Below are 18,066 nucleotides of genomic sequence, written 5' to 3' on the forward strand. Positions count from 1 at the left end.
CTAATGCTCAGTGATTCTCTCGAGTGTAGGCAGATGTGAAGTACTCGTTTAATACTACAACGTCCTCCAACTCCACGCACAGATTGTCCCCTTGTCCCTAATGGGCCCTACTCTTTCCCTGGTTATCCTCTTTCCCCTTAATATACTGAACAAAGAACAGTACAGCACAGGAAACAGGCCCTTCGGCCCTCCAAGCCTGTGCCGCTCATTGGTCCAACTAGACCATTTGTTTGTATCCCTCCATTCCCAGACTGCTCATGTGACTATCCAGGTAAGTCTTAAACGATGCCAGCGTGTCTGCCTCCACCACCCTACTTGGCAGCGCACTCCAGGCCCCCACCACTCTGTGTAAAAAAAAAAAAAAGTCCCTCTGATATCTGAGTTATACCTCGCCCCTCTCACCTTGAGCCCATGACCCATCGTGATTGTCACCTCCGACCTGGGAAAAAGCTTCCCACTGTTCACCCTATCTATACCCTTCATAATTTTGTATACCTCTATTAGCTCTCCCCTCATTCTCCGCCTTTCCAGGGAGAACAAGCCCAGTTTACCCAATCTCTCCTCATAGCTAAGACCCTCCATACCAGGCAACATCCTGGTAAACCTTCTCTGCACTCTCTCGAAAGCCTCCACGTCCTACTGATAGAATATCTTGGGATTCTCCCTAATCTTACCTGCCAGTGTTTTTTCATGCCTCCTCCTTGCTCTCCTAATTGCTTTCTTGAGTTCCCCCTGCCCTTTCTATATTCCACTACGGCCTCTGCTGATTTGCTCTCTTTGTATCTGCTAAAAACCTCTCTTTCTTATCTATTCCTGAATATTCCTCGACATCCAGAGTTCTCTGGATCCCCCCCCCCCCCCCTAGATTTTCCCATAAGTAGCTGTTACCAGTCTACTTTGGCCAGTTCCTGCCTTGTTTTAATAAAATCTGCCTTTCCCTAATCCAAAACCATGTTTTGCAGACCATCTTTCTCCTTGTCCTTGACAAACTTAAATCGTATTGTATTGTGGTTGTTAGCACTAAAATGCTCCCCTCCTGCCACCTCGTACTCATTAAAGTGGACTTGAACAATCAACTCCCTTGTGTAGTATAAATTGTTGTCCCCTTTGAAATTTACTGTTCTCACATCTGTCCTGATGACTGCAAGATGAAAAGTGTCAACATTGTTTCTTTTAGCAGTATTCAAAATTGGAGATTCGCGGTTGAGACATGAAGGAAAAGAATATATATATTTATATGTTTATCTTCGTCAGTCGGACCATTTTTTAAAGTCAGTTTTTAAAATCCTTTAACAATGGGCAATAGCTGAACTGACAAGGTGGCTCCAGATAGTCACATGCTGGCTTCCAGAGGTTTCTAAACTGTTTCAAAATCAACAAAGGCTGACTCCTCAAATGTCTGGAGTGTAACACTCCTTACATAGCATAAATATTCCAACCAAGCTGACACAATGACCCATCATGCGGTCGGTTTGCTCCAGCCAAATTTGAACAAAATCTTTGACATATCGTAAGCTCCAATAATGTTGCTGATAGGCTCTGCGTTAACTGTTCTAACACAAGCGGTTATTGGATAGGCACATGGAGCACACCAGGATGATAGGGAGTGGGATAGCTTGATCTTGGTTTCAGATAAAGCTCGGCACAACATCGTGGGCCGAAGGGCCTGTTCTGTGCTGCACCGTTCTATGTTCTATGTTCTACATTGATTTTAACAAGAGGACCTCGTTTAACAACCTGAAAACTATTACCTGACCAAGACTTGAGCCAACTGACTTTTTTTAACTGTGCTGTCTTTGGACCTTTATGGTCAGTCGCTGTTGAGCCCTTGATGGAAACAGCAGCTCCAGACAAGCAGCCTGTGCTGTCCACCATCTTACCATTGAGCCAGTGGCAGCAGAAAGAACTCTGGTCCTCATCAAAAATTGCAAATTGCTGGAACCTTGAAACTTGTGTCTCCCAGAATAATTCGCTCTACGTGCCTTCTCCCATTGTGGAAATCTCGCTCTGGTAAGACGGAGAATCCTGCAATCAGGGTTCCTCATTGGGAATGATTCAGCTGTTAGCCAAGTTGTCATCACCCCTATAGTTTTAGACCAGCCTACAGAAAAAGGGAATTCCAAGAAGAGGTGAGGGATAAAACTGAATTGAGGAAGTACCTTGGTGGGGTTCCAAGCACTGTGTCCCAGGAAACAAGAGCAGTCCAGAAAGGTTGGACAACCCATGCAATTTCAGCAAAACTCTGTCAGGTCACAGAAGGTTGAAAAAAGTTCAAAGACCCTGTAGGTGATGAAAGAACCCTTCCGGAATAAGGTGGCTCCAGAAAAGCTACCTGAATTTAAAAAGACTGTTATTCAGCCAATAAACTTGAAAGAAGCCAAGACCAAGTAACAGAAATCTGTTGAAGGGCAGAAAGCTAGAGGTGGACCAGAAGCCTAAAAGGGTAGGACAGCCCCCACAGATTTTGGGTGCTTGAAGGTAGCAAGGCCAAAGTCAGGCCAGTAAAATTAAACAGGCTCCAGAGAAGGTCCCTAAAATCTGAAGTAGATTTTCCAAATATCCCCGAGCTGAATAGAGACCACAGAAGTCCTGAAAAGCAGGGAAAGAAATAGTGAGGTGCCCCATGCAGTCAAACAGTCAGAAAGAAAACAGGATTAAATCCAGAGAAGAAAAGGCAAAGGACTTGCCCTCAGTATAACTAGTGGAAACCTTTGTTCTGGCCCAGAAAGTCTCCAGACCTGGCCAGCCAATTTTAAAAAAACCAGGAGCCCAAACCCTTGCAGGAGGACCAGGAGGTCTGGCTGTCCAAAACTTTAGTTTCACTTTTAGAAAGAGAGATGCCTGGAAAGTCCATGAACATATTATCTGGTGAGGAATTTACATCACCCAGAGTTAACCCATAAGAAGCCTACACTTCTGCTGGGTGTATAGGAAGTCTGGCTACCCAAACCCACCTTTTTAGATTTAAGGGGAGGTCTAAGGAATTCATAAATACCCTAGACCATGTTCCAGACAGCATGGAATATGTTAGGAGAGCTCCAAAGCCAAAGCTTCTGGCCAGGAAATCACTGATTGTTTTCACAAACTACTGTTAGACCAAAATAAAAATGGAGCAGAAAAGCCCCCAAATTGGCCTCAAAGGAGGTGATGGTCATGCATCACCCAGTTGATAAGCTACCTAGAAGTGCAGTGAGAGCTGACCGTTCTCCAGAGGGCAGTAGTCTCCCAAAAGGCACAGAAACTATCACTCAACACACCAGCAGAGGTACTCCAACCCCATGCTTATCCCACATGACTACTGTACTGTAACCATGTCCAATATGGATGTGGGAGACCCCCTTGTCAGAAGGCCAACTTCCTGTTATCCCAGGCCGGCCCAAGTTCAGGGGCCAACTAGCACAGGTAGCTGGAACTCTCCAGTTGTGCCAGGATCTCGTAAAGTGGCCAAAGGCCCTTTAAAGCCTCCCATTCTCCTGACACTTGACCTAACTCCCATCCCTGGGACCAAGCAACTGAACCCCCAGGTTACCCAAGTGAACAGGCTGGTGCTAAATGGGACAAGAGCTGCTCAGTCTCGGGGCTTGGCATCCCCAGAATGTGATACCTAGCATTTTGCTGTACATCTCACAGAGCTGCTTAACCCACACTCTGCTCTTGAGTGTTCATTAAAATTGGCAACACAGGTGGCCAAGGTAATTAAGAAGGCATATGGCATGCTTGCAGAGGCATTGAGTATAAGAGCTGGCAAATCATGTTGCAGCTATATAAAACCTTGGTTTGGCCGCATTTGGAGTATTGTGTACAGTTCTGGTTGCCATACGACCAGAAGGACGTGGAAGCTTTGGAGAGAGTGCAAAGAAGAATCACCATGATGTTAGAACAAAGAACCAAGGAAAGTACAGCTCAGGAACAGACCCTTTGGCCTTCCAAACCTATGCCGATTATGATGCCCTAATTGAACTAAAAATAAATTCTGCTCTATTTCCTCTATGCCTCTATTCCCTCCCTATTCATGTGCCCATCCAGATGCCTCTTAAATGTTGCTAATGTGCCTGCTTCCACCATGTCCTCTGGCACTACCATTTTGCGTGAAAAACTTCCCCTGCACATCTCCCTCAAACTTTCTTCCTCTTACCTTGGACCTGTGCCCCCTTGTAATTGACACTTACATTTTGGGAAAAAGCCTCTGACTATCCACGCTGTTCTATGCCCCTCATAATTTTTTAAACCTCCGTCAGGTCTTCCCTCAGTCTCTGTTTTTCTGGTTAAAACACTTCTAGTTTATTCAACCTCTCCTCATAGTCAACAACCTCGAGACCAGGCAACATTCTGGCAAACCTTCTTTGCACTCTCTCCAAAGCTTTCGCGCCCTTCTGATAATGTTGCGACCAGAACTGCACGCGGTACTCTAGCTGTGGCCTCATCAAAGTTCTATACAACTCTTTCCCTGCTTTTGTAATCTATGCCTCGATTGATAAAGGCAAGTATCCCATATGCCTTTTTCATACCCTACTAACATGCTCTTCCACTTTCAGCGATCTGTGGACAAACACGCCAAAGTCCCTTTGTTCCACAGAACTTCCTACTGTACTACCATTCATTGAGTACTTTCTTGTCAAATAATTCCTTCCAAAATGTATCACCTCACACTTTTCAGGGTTAAATTCCATCTGCCACTTATCTGGATGGCATCTTATTTGTCCGGATTAGTCTCCAATCTATCTATATCCTGTTGTATCATCTGTCAATCTCCAGCACTATCAGCTACTCCACTTTGAATCATCCGCAAACTTACTAATCAGACCACCCATATTTTCCTCCAGATCATTTATATATACTGCAAACAACAAAGGTCCCAGCACTGATCCCTGTGGAACGCCACTAGCTACAGATCTCCATTCTGAAAATCACCCTTCCACCGCTGTTTTCTGTCTTCTGTGACAAACCGTTCTGAATATGCCAGCCCACCATGGATCCCATGTGATTTTAGTTTTTGTACCAGTCTGCCATGTGGGACCTTGTCAAACGCCTTACTAAAGTCCATATAAACTACATACACAGCCCTTCCCTCATCAATTATCTTTGTCACCTCTTCAAAAAACTCAATTAAGAGCCATGACCTTCCCCGTACAAAATCTTGCTGCTTGTCATTATCTAGTCCATTTTCCTCCAAATGTGCATATATCTCGTCCCTCAAGTATCTTCTCCAAATGCTTCCCTACCACTGACGTCAGGCTCACTGGCTGATAATTTCCTGGATTATCCCTGCTTCCTTTCTTAAACAAGAGAACAACATTGGCTATTCTCCAGTCCTCTGGAACCTCAGTGATGCACGATTGATTCACACGGGAGGCTAGGACGTACCCGGGAATAAAGGCTTTTATTCACAACAAGATTGGAGCACACTACTTAACAATATTATCCCAGACTAAGGGCTACTAGGAAGTAGCAGTGACCTTTATACTCCTGTAAGAAGGCGGAGTCGAATGGAGTGTACCACATAAACAATAATAACAGGTGGAACACCCAACAGTAACAAGAGTAACATATGTACAAGTACCCATAGTGGTAACCATCTATGGTTCACCACACTCAGCTATGGTCAAAGAGGGTGTGAAGATATCTGTTAAGGCCCCAGCTAATTTTCCCCTTGCCTCCCGCAGTAACCTGGGATAGATCCCATTTGGCCCTGGGGACATGTCTACCTTAATGCAATTTAAGATATCCAACACTTCCTCCTTCACTGACATTCTCTGGAGCGTTCACACACCCATTCCTGACCTCAACATTCGTCATGCCCTTCAGCGCAGTTTCAATTCCCGTACCTGCTGAGGTTATTTGTGACGATGCTGCTTCTCAACTTTGTCCCTCACCTGAGGTGTGGGGATTCTCTGCTTAAATCACCACCAGTTAGAGCCTATGGTCATCTGGGACTATGGCTAATTTACCTTACTTTGTTGTTGTCCACAGTCTGTGTTTTAAATTGCGAAAGCTACTGGTCAAAGTTGCAATGGGCGGACAAAAGTTTTGGGAGGAACCGTCACCACCTCTCTTGACTCTTCCACTGTCTCTAAATTGTCAGACTGCTTGCTGGGCATCCGGTAGTGAATGAACAGAAATTTTCTCCCACCAAATATTAGGGAGACGAGAGCCATTGTCAATAGCCGAGACCATGTCCATGTGGGTTTCCTCTGGGTGCTCCAGTTTCCACCCACAGTCCAAAGATGTGTCGGTTAGATAAATTAGCCATGGTAAATGTATGGGATAATGGGGATAGGGCAAGGGAAAAGGCCTGGATAAGATACTCTGTCAGAGAATTGCTGCTGACTCAATGGGCTGAATGGCCTCTTTCTGCACCATAGGGATTCTATGACTCACCACAAACTCTGTTCCCCAGCCACAAATCAATTCCTTTCCCTGTCTAAAACTTGACCAGACTGTTTGCAACAATGTTCCAATCACAAATCCGTGCATCTTTAAGGCCACCTATTGTAACTTTTGTAACATTGCGACACGGTGGTACAGCGGTTAGCACTGCTGCCACACACCGCCAGGAACCTGGGTTCAATTCCGGCCTTGGGTCTCTGTCTGTGTGGAGTTTGCACATGCTCCCAGTGCCTGCGTGGGTTTCCTCCGGGTGCTCCGGTTTCCTCCCACCATCCAAAGATATGCGGGTTAGGTTGATTGGCCATGATAAATTGACTCTAGTGTCAGGGGGATTAGCTGGCTAAATATGTAGGGTTACAGATAATAAGGCCTGGGTGTGATTGTGGTTGGTGCAGACTCGATTGACTGAATGGTCTCCTCCTGCACTGTAGGGATTCTATGATTGCCCATCTCTCTCCTCACATCAAATCATTTGCTGTTGCAATTCCCAGTCACATTGCCTCTAAATTTAAAGTTTAAAAAGTTAAACTTTATTTATTAGTCACAAGTAAGGCTTGCATTAACACTACAATGAAGTTACTGTGAAATTCCCCTAGTCGCCACAGTCTGGTGACTGTCGGGTCAACATATCTAACCAGCACGTCTTTCAGACTGTGGGGGGAAACCGGAGCACCCGGGGGAAACCCACGCAGATTTGACTATTCCATTGCATTTTCCTGACTAACTTCCATGTTCTACCCTCTGCAAATTTAAGATCATCCAAAATTGTCCAAGTCCAACTAACATTCACCCAATATGCTAGCACCACTTGTATGCTAAATGACACCTTGATTTCAAATTCCTCCTTTGGCTCACCTCTACGTAACTCTGTAGTATCTTCCAGCCCCACAACTGCCCAAGATAGTATGCACTCCTCTAATTTTGGCCCCTGTGCATCACCAATTTTAATTGCTTCATCGTCAGTGGCTGTCTCTTCAGCATCCTGGACCAAATGCTCTGAAATTCTCTCCTTAGACCTTGCTCCCTCTTTTCTCCATTAATGTTGTCCTGAAAACCTATCTTACTACCAAGCTTTTGGTCATCTGTCCTATTAGTTCTTGATGTCTTGATGTCAAATTTTGTTTCATAACACTCCTCAAATGCCTTGGAGCAATTTATCATATTAAAGGCAGTAATACAAGTTGTTGGAATTATTTCAACTGCTTCTTCAATTCCTCTTAATGGCTGTCTTTGGTAAGAAGTCAGTCAAACAAAATGTTTGTTTGTAAGAAAATCTGTTGCATCATAACCCAAAAAAAATGCAACACCATCTGATATAGTTTAAAGACTTGTGTGCAAGCCAGGCTAAACACAATGATCTCCCTGGATCCCTGAAGAGTACCTGTTTACTTATGTAAGCTGATCTATTCTTGGCGCTTTGGCAGCATGCTATAATTCCTGTCCCTCAATTATTTCCCTTTGCTTCTATCATTTTATGATGTTAGCCTTCATTTCTTAGTAGTGGGAGTCTTGAGTTCCGCTGCTTGAATTTAAATTCCTCTATATAGATGTGTGTTATGGGTTACCTATCTATGAACAGACTTTAAAATATTCAGTGGTTCAATTCACAGGAACTGGCTGGTGTGGTTCATTTGGAACACTATTTCCTTTCACTTCTAATGCCTGTTGTTTGAATCTAGATTAGTCTGAGTCTGATAGAGTGAAAGCTTACTTTGTTTGTCTGTAGCTATAAATATCTTATGAAACGTTTGTACAGCAACAACCAAGTTCCAAGTTAGCGAGAGTCAACAGTACAAAACTGCACAAAGACTAGCAGATTTGTGGTCTGAGAAATGAACTAGATGGAGGAATTTAACCTGCGTTACAGAGGTTGGACTCTAGCTGCAGTTTATTTTGTGTGTCCTTTAGTTATGTCTAATAGGCTCCAGGTGAAAGTGAGAAAGAACATTTAACTATTGAGTTGGAATAAAACGTTTCATGCATCAATGTTAACTTTGTAGATGCTTGCAAATTTTTTATTGAAATTGCACTTTTGCTACCAGTCACTCTTCATCTGATCATTTTTTTCTGTTTTTCTGTTTGCTTTTCCTGCATTCAAGCAATCCATATTCTGTATTATATTTTTTGAATAATAACTTTGTGATTCTGCTTAATCTGTAAAACTCCCCTACTGGCATCAGCCACCAAGTTGAAATAAAATTTTTTGTGAATTTTATCCGGTACAAAATTATTTTCATCTAGCTGATCATATACCTTGTGGAAATCCTTATGATGATAATGTTAATCATTTTACTGATAGGCTCGAAAGTTGGATGTTTATTTTGAATTTGAAGAAAAATTGATGAGCAAGTCTACGTTGGACAAGTCCCTACTAGATATGATCTCGGATCCTGATGGTAACAGTTACATTAAAAATTGATCTTTAAATCAGCTGCAAATACTTATTATCGGCATTCTGCACAACATTTTAGTTGAATTTGTATTTAAATTGTGCAAATATTTCAAAGTTATTAACAGTAAATGCTATAGAAATATTTTAACTACAGAATTCAAGAAATTTAAGTTTTATCCTGAAGTCAGTAAATATATATTTTTTTCATTACACACCCATCATTTTATTACCTCACAGGTTCCATTTCCCCAATCCTTCCAGGTCTTTTGCATGCATGTCTTTTGAGAGGGTGAACAACCAGCCTACAACAAGAATGCCTGCATTAAGTGCTTCAGAGCTCCTGGGTTGAATATACCTCTCATTCTAATCTTTTCCTTCCTATAGCAGCGTAGTCAATATAGTGAGGGAATGAACTACAACCTTCCATTCAGCAGCAGCAGTAAATGTTGGCTTTACAGTGCATTGCAGTGTGGCATTATCCAGCCAACACTGGCATGTGATTTGTGTCTTTCAAGCCCTAAATATAATTCTGAGAGTTTACTCTGGGATTCTGAAGTGCAGTAAATTATTTGTTTTTCCTTTTGTTGCCTTCAAAATTGATGGGAAAGTAGAAAAATACTTTGCAATAAAATTGCCTAAGTATTTGAATCGTAATATTATTTAAAATTATTTCTGTTGCACAGTCATATCCATTTATGTGCAATGTAAGGTATTTTTGATATAGTCCCTATCATTCTTCTGTGCTAAAGAATGTTTTACTTTCATTTTTTTAGGAGGTACCCCTGAAGATAAGATGAGGCTGTTTATCATTTCCTACATCAGTTCACCACAGCCACCTTCAGAGGTCAGTTGTATTTGATTACTTGGTCATTGAAAAATTTTGACATAATGCAAAAGAAGGTGAATTACTGTTAGAATAATAGAAACCCTTCCATTAAATACTCCTATTAGGTCTCTCCATGATCTTCATTATTCTGTCTCTGTTGAATTTTTCTTCTATGGTTTAAAAAATTAAAAATAACAATATTTGGGACGAATTCCGAATTTACAAAACTCCCTTTTTACAAAGTCAGAAGACAGTATAATATCATCCTGTGGTCGAACACGCTACACTGCACAACAAATGGCAACTGTGGCCAAGATGCATCCCATAGATTTCTCAGCAATCCACCCAGATGTCAGTTAATGCTATTAGTCACCCAATCTCATTAAAACCCCATCTGACGTGGGATTTTAGTCTTCACCTTCAAAGATCTAGGCTTGGAATTCTCTCCAAAAGTTGCTCTGACTCGGACTGTCTCAAAAATGGCTCCCCTCGCAGGGTTTCAATCTCATCTCCCGAGACTCGGTTCACTAGATTCCTGTGTCTGCACTTCAGGAATCCCTCAAGCACAGTTTCAGCTCTTTGGCTGCGCTGAGTAAAACATTACTGCTTCAAAGGCTTACCTTTGCCTCAGTGGCCCGTAGCATGGGATGGCCAACCTTCTATTGTCTTCTCAGATCTCCTGGGATTCTTCTGACCTCTCAATACTTAAAATCTGCCAATCTCAGCCCTGTTTGGAGCTGCTTTCCTTGCTGCTGCTCACTGGTTCCTACCAATAGTCTTTACCTCTTGGTGGCTCCTTCCCCCATTTAATTGGGACTTCTCCCTGTTTGCTGTTGTGACTCTTCTCAAATTACGGTGTCCCGATCTTTGGTCATATGATTGGGGTTTCCGCACTGTTTTCTTTTTACATAAGAACACCGGGTCCATCCTCAGCCCGAAGAACTGGAAATGCTGGGCTGTGGAAGCTCTTGGGGCATGCTGGGATAAGACCATAAGACATAGGAGCGGAAGTAAGGCCATTCGGCCCATCGAGTCCACTCCACCATTCAATCATGGTTGATTTCAACTCCATTTACCCGCTCTCTCCCCATAGCCCTTAATTTCTCCCGTAGTCCAAAGATATGCGGGTTAGGTGGATTGGCCATGCTAAATTGCCCCTTAGTGTCAGGGGAACTAGCTAGGCTAAATGTATGGAGTTATGGGGATAGGACCTGGGTGGCATTGTGGTCGGTGCAGACTCGATAGGCCGAATGGTCTCCTTCTGCACTATAGGATTCTATGATCTATGACCCACTTGTGTTTGATCAAAACATTGCAGACGGTTAGGCAAAGCTTGAGATGGAGTGGTGTGTTTACTGTGGTGCCAGATTATCTGACAAAAAAATACAAGCTTACACCTTAGTGGGCCACGAGGCTGTCAAGAAGTTTGAATAGTTTGTTTTTCAAATGGAAGAGGGGCAAGAGGATCCTGAATTAATTCTAAAAAAGATTCAAAACATCTGCCTTCTGGTGCAGAATGTAACATACGACAGGCATGCGTTTAACTCAGCAAACCACAGAGCAGATCAATCAATGCAGTCATCTATGGCAACTTTGAAAGTGTGCATTTGGCACCCTTTCCAATGAGTAGTCAGAGATCAAATAGTCTTCGGGGTCTGCAGCGATCTTGTTTGCAAGCAGCTGTTGAGAGAAAGATTTAACACAACAAACAGCCATTCGTATTTGCATGCTATACAATCAGTCTGAAAAAAGCAAAGATTTTAGGCAGGAAATGGAAGTTTTTGAGGTACAGGGCACATCCTGCCCCAACTGCCGTGGCCATCGCCCTCAGAACAGAACAGCATGTTTGGTGTATGGTAAACACAGCAATAAATATGGCAAGTGGAATCATTTCGCAAAATGCTGCACATCGAAACCACAGCAGCCTTCCATTGCCACCAGCCACATTGTAATCGGTCAGTTCTGCAAGGGTAGGAGCATCAGCAAGTGAATGAACTGGAGCTCTGTGAAAGCAGCCAAACCACTGAGCCCCCAACAATACCTTTCTGTGACAGTCTCACTCTCACAGTAAAAGATGGACCTTCACCGCCTTGAACATGTTTTGCAGCAAAGCAAAACTGAAGGTAAAGATTGGAGCAAAGTGTAATATGTTGCCCAGCGGACTGCTACAGGAACTAGACCCATATGCAGCACTGGACCCTAACACACAGGTTGTCCTCATGTTCTATGATGAGCAAACCATCTGCACTGCTGGTGTCACTACCTTCCACTGCACACAGGTTCTATCCTTGTATATGATACATAATTTTTTAGAACAATAACAGTGTTTGGCAGATTATTCAACAGTCATATAGCTGACCAAAACGTAAGGCCACTGCTGGGCCTTCGGACAAACATTTGCACTATGGCTTATTCAACTTGGTCCAGAGGTGCATGCGCTGCAACACCAGGCCTCAGAAATGTTAGAATACAAACACCTTTTCAACTGCAATGTCATTGGTAAACTACCAGTAACATATCACATGAGACTACATGACTCTGTACCGAGAAGAGCACAAGCAGCAATGAAGCAGAATATAGTCAAAGCGCTGCATCGACGATGACACCGGGTGTCACAACTCCCATACCGTTCAAGAGGGGGGAGCAAAAAGACAAGTGGTAGTTGTAGAGGATTCCATAATTTGGGGGAATGATGGCATCCTTTGTAAGCAGGATCGAGAGCCCCGCATGGTATGTTGCCTACCCGGTGCCAGAGTGAGGGACATAATCCTTGCCTACCCGGTGCCAGAGTGAGGGACATAATCCTTGGCAGACAGGATTAAGGAGAATCCCAAGGCATTTTATTCATACGTTAGGAGCAAAAGGGTTGTCAGGGAAAAAATCGGACCTCTCAGGGGCAAAAGTGGGGAATTATGCTTGGAGCCCAAAGAAGTAGGGGAGATCCTAAATGAATACTTTGCGTCGGTATTCACAAAGGAGAGGGATGTGTTGACTGGGAGTGTCTCGGAGGGGAGTGTTGACCCGTTAGAGAAAATCTCCATTACAAAGGAGGAAGTGTTAGGTTTTTTAGGGAATATAAAGACTGACAAATCCCCAGGGCCTGATGGAATCTATCCCAGGCTGCTCAGGGAGATGAGAGATGAAATCGCTGGGCCTCTGACGCAAATCTTTATCTCGTCACTGGACACAGGTGAGGTCCCAGAGGATTGGAGGATAGCTAATGTGGTCCCGTTATTTAAGAAGGGTAGGAAGGATAACCCAGGAAATTATAGGCCGGTGAGCTTGACGTCCGTGGTCAGGAAGTTGTTGGAGAGGATTCTTAGAGATAGGATGTATGCGCATTTAGAAAGGAATAAACTCATTAACGATAGTCAGCATGGTTTTGTGAGAGGGAGGTCATGCCTCACTAACCTGGTGGAGTTTTTTGAAGAAGTGACTAGAATGGTTGACGAGGGAAGGGCCGTGAATGTCGTCTATATGGACTTTAGTAAAGCGTTTGACAAAGTCCTTCATGGTAGGTTGGTGCAAAAGGTTGGATCTCATGGGATAAAGGGGGAGGTGGCTAGATGGGTGGAGAACTGGCTTGGTCACAGAAGACAGAGGGTGGTAATGGAAGGGTCTTTTTCCGGCTGGATGCCTGTGACTAGTGGTGTTCCGCAGGGCTCTGTATTGGGACCTCTGCTGTTTGTGATTTATATAAATGAATTTAAACTAGATAGGTTGGGGGGAGGGGAGCTAGATGAGTTGACTAGGATCAAGGAACTAATTGATGGGGGGGAGGATGCAGGGGTAAGGGGAATTACAAAATTAATGGTAGAGGAGAGGGTGCAAGTGAATGAAGGCGGTAATTTAGATAAGGGAGTAGAGGGAGAGGGTGTTCGCGACTCATCAAAGCGGGTCCAGATAAAAGCTGGAATAAGGACACTTTGCCTGAATGCACGAAGCATTCGGAACAAGGTAAATGAGTTGATGGTGCAAATCAGCACAAGTGGGTACGATCTAGTGGCCATTACAGAAACGTGGCTGAAAGGTGACCAGGACTGGGAGATGAATATCCAGGGGTATCAGGCGTTTAGGAAGAATAGACAGGAAGGAAAAGGTGGTGGGGTCGCGCTATTAATAAGCGATAATATCAGGGTAGTACTGAGGGATGACATAGGCTCTGAGGAACAAAACGTGGAATCATTATGGGTAGAGATGAGGAATAGTAGAGGGAGAAAGACACTAGTAGGTGTGGTATATAGGCCCCCAAATAATAATGTTGAGGTAGGGAGGGCTATAAACAAGCAGATAAGGGATGCGTGTAAAAACGGAACGGCAATAATCATGGGGGACTTCAACATGCACATTGACTGGCAGACTCAAGTCGGTAAGGGTGGAATGGAGGAAGAGTTCTTAGAATGCTGTCGGGATAGTTTCCTTGAACAGCATGTTACGGAACTGACGAGGGAACGAGCTATTTTGGATCTGGTATTGTGTAACGAGGTAGGTAGAATTAAGGATCTTATTGTGAAGGACCCTCTTGGGTCTAGTGACCACAATATGGTCGAATTTCTGATTCAGATGGAAGAGGAGAAAGTTTGGTCCCAAACCAGTGTCCTCTGTTTGAACAGAGGGAAATATGATAGGATGAGGGATGAATTGGCTAAGGTAGACTGGGAGAGCAGGCTGGCAGGTAGGATAGCTGAGGAACAGTGGAGGATTTTTAAGGAGATCCTTTTCAGTTCTCAGCAAAAATATATTCCAGCAAAAAACAAGGATTGTAAGAAAAGGGAGAACCAGCCATGGATAACGAAGGAAATAAAGGAGAGTATTAAAATAAAAACAGCTGCGTACAGAGTGGCCAAAAATAGTGGAGAAACAAGTGATTGGGAAAAATTTAAGAAACAACAAAGAGAGACTAAGAAAGCGATAAAGAAAGGAAGGATAGACTATGAAGCTCGGCTAGCAATTAATATAAAAAATGATAGTAAAAGTTTTTATAAATATATAAAAAGGAATAGAGTGGCTAGAGTGAATGTTGGACCCTTGGAGGACGAGAGGGGGGAGTTAATAGTGGGAAATGAGGATATGGCTGAGTCTTTAAATAAGTTTTTTGTGTCGGTCTTCACGGTGGAGGACACAAATAGTTTGCCAAATATTAACGATAGAAGGTTGGCAGCAGGAGAAATACTTAATACAATTAATGTTACCAGAGAGGCAGTGCTGGGTAGACTAATGGGACTGAAGGTGGACAAGTCCCGGGGTCCGGATGGAATGCATCCCAGGGTATTGAAAGAAATGTCAGAGGTAATAGTGGATGCGTTAGTGATTATTTATCAAAACTCGTTGCATTCTGGGGTAGTGCCGGTTGATAGGAAAACGGCTAATGTTACGCCGCTGTTTAAAAAAGGAAGGAGACAAAAGGTGGGTAACTATAGGCCGGTCAGCTTAACGTCTGTAGTAGGGAAAATGCTGGAATTCATTATTAAAGAGGAGATAGCAGGGCATCTGGATAGAAATGGTTCGATCAATCAGACGCAGCATGGATTCATGAGGGGAAAGTCGTGCTTGACGAACATGTTGGATTTTTATGAAGATGTGACGAGGGCGGTTGATGGAGGAGAACCGGTGGATGCGGTGTTTTTGGATTTCCAAAAGGCATTTGATAAGGTGCCCCATAAAAGGCTGCTGAAGAAGATTAGGGCACACGGAGTTGGGGGTAGTGTGTTAAAGTGGATTGGGGACTGGCTATCCGACAGGAAGCAAAGAGTCGGAATAAATGGGTGTTTTTCCGGTTGGAGGAAGGTAACTAGTGGCGTGCCGCAGGGATCGGTACTCGGGCCGCAACTATTTACCATTTATATAGATGATCTGGAGGAGGGGACGGAGTGTAGGGTAACGAAGTTTGCAGACGACACAAAGATAAGTGGAAAAGTGAATCGTGTGGAGGACGGAGAAGATCTGCAGAGAGATTTGGACAGGCTGAGTGAGTGGGCGAGGATATGGCAAATGGAGTATAACGTTGATAAATGCGAGGTTATACACTTTGGAGGAAATAATAACAAATGGGATTACTATCTCAATGGAAACAAATTAAAACATGCTACCGTGCAAAGGGACCTGGGGGTCCTTGTGCATGAGACGCAAAAGCCCAGTCTGCAGGTACAACAGGTGATCAAGAAGGCAAATGGGATGTTGGCCTATATCGCGAGGGGGATAGAATATAAAAGCAGGGATGTCTTGATGCACCTGTACAGGGCATTGGTGAGGCCGCAGCTGGAATACTGTGTGCAGTATTGGTCCCCTTATATGAGGAAGGATATATTGGCATTGGAGGGAGTGCAGGGAAGGTTCACCAGGTTGATACCGGAGATGAGGGGTTTGGATTATGAGGAGAGGCTGAGGAGATTGGGTTTGTACTCGTTGGAGTTTAGAAGGATGAGGGGGGATCTTATGGAGACTTATCAGATAATGCGGGGGCTGGATAGGGTGGAGGCGGAGAGATTCTTTCCACTTAGTAAGGAAGTTAAAACTAGAGGACACAGCCTCAAAATAAAGGGGGGTCAGTTTAAGACAGAGTTGAGGAGGAACTTCTTCTCCCAGAGGGTGGTGAATCTCTGGAATTCTCTGCCCACTGAGGTGGTGGAGGCTACCTCGCTGAATATGTTTAAAGCGCGGATGGATGGATTCCTGATCGGTAAGGGAATTAAGGGTTATGGGGATCAGGCGGGTAAGTGGTACTGATCCACGTCAGATCAGCCATGATCTTATTGAATGGCGGGGCAGGCTCGAGGGGCTAGATGGCCTACTCCTGCTCCTATTTCTTATGTTCTTATGTTCTTATCTGGAAGAAGGTGTGACTGGGGTGATCAGTAAGTTTGCGGACGACACTAAAATGGCTGGACTTGCAGATAGTGAGGAACATTATCAGAGGCTACAGAAGGATATAGATAGGCTGGAAATTTGGGCAAAGAAATGGCAGATGAAGTTCAATCCAGATAAGTGCGAGGTGATGCATTTTGGTAGAACTAACGTCGGGGGGGAGCTATACGATAAATGGCAGAACCATAAAGGGTGTAGATATGCAGAGGGACCTGGGTGTGCAAGTCCACAGATCCTTGAAGGTGACGTCACAGGTGGAGAAAGTAGTGAAGAAGGCATATGGCATGCTTGCCTTTATAAGACGGGGCATAGAGTATAAAAGTTGGGGTCTGATGTTGCAGTTGTATAGAACGTTGGTTCGGCTGCATTTGGAATACTACGCCCAGTTCTGGTCGCCACACTACCAGAAGGACGTGGAGGCTTTAGAGAGAGTGCAGAGGAGATTTACCAGGATGTTGCCTGGTATGGAAGGGCTTAGTTATGAGGAGAGATTGGGTAAACTGGGGTTGTTCTCACTGGAAAGACGGAGGATGAGGGGTGACCTAATAGAGGTGTATAAAATTATGAAAGGCATAGATAGGGTGAACGGTGGGAAGCTTTTTCCCAGGTCGGTGGTGACGTTCACGAGGGGTCATAGGTTCAAGGTGACGGGGGGGGGGGGAGGTTTAACACGGATATCAGAAGGACGTATTTTACACAGAGGGTGGTGGGGGCCTGGAATGCGCTGCCAGGCAAGGTGGTGGAGGCGGACACACTGGGAACGTTTAAGACTTATCTAGATAGCCACATGAACGGAGTGGGAATGGAGGGATACAAAAGAATGGTCTAGTTTGGACCAGGGAGCGGCGTGGGCTTGGAGGGCCGAAGGGCCTGTTCCTGTGCTGTATTGTTCTTTGTTCTATATCTGACCAGCTTGAAAGGATATTGGAGTGGGAGCGGGAGGATCCAGTTGTTGTGGTCCACAATGGGACAAACAACTTAGGCAAGAGTATGAAAGAACACCTGTTTGGGTATTATCACAAACCATGAACTAAATTACAGAACAGGTCCTCAAGGGTTATAATCTCTCGATTACTACCCGAGCCACGTGCAAATTGGCATTGGGATGAAAAAATTAAGGAAGTAAACACGTGGCTAAAAGAGTGGTGCAGGAAAGAGGGGTTCCATTTCATGGAGCATTGGAACAGGAGTGATCTATCATTGTGACAGTCTCCACTTGAACCAATCTGGGATAAATGTTCCAGTGGAAAGGATAAATAGGGTGGTCTTTAAACTAACAAATGAGGAGGGGGGAAAAGAAGAACAATGGTTAATGGGAACCAAAGCATCAGGTTAGTATATGGGCAGAACTTAGAGGTTAATAGGATGAACAGGCAGGGCCATCTAACTACCATCAAAGATTAGTAAAGAAGGTCGAAATATATGAAAAGTGCGCAAAAAATCCTGCAATGGAAAGACAAACCAGTAGGACATATTTTAAAAGTTTGTACCTAAATGCACGCAGTATTCAGAATAAGGTAAGAGTTGACGACACAAATCGAGACAAATGGGTATGATTTGGTGGGGATTACTGAAACATGGTTAGAGGGGGACCGGG

General features: G+C 44.0%; 1 protein-coding gene across 1 annotated transcript in view; it reads left to right on the forward strand.

The window, feature by feature from the left end:
* The window catches only part of scfd1 (sec1 family domain containing 1), a 451,124-nt gene that overhangs the window by 213,687 nt on the left and 219,371 nt on the right, over nucleotides 1–18,066 (forward strand). The window contains exons 15-16 of the mRNA XM_078233262.1: nucleotides 8,687–8,783; nucleotides 9,553–9,623. Coding sequence (XP_078089388.1) covers nucleotides 8,687–8,783; nucleotides 9,553–9,623 — 168 coding nt within the window. The remainder of the gene's footprint in view (nucleotides 1–8,686; nucleotides 8,784–9,552; nucleotides 9,624–18,066) is intronic.

This window comes from Mustelus asterias, chromosome 18, assembly GCF_964213995.1.
Source record: "Mustelus asterias chromosome 18, sMusAst1.hap1.1, whole genome shotgun sequence".
Taxonomy (NCBI): Eukaryota; Metazoa; Chordata; class Chondrichthyes; order Carcharhiniformes; family Triakidae; genus Mustelus; species Mustelus asterias.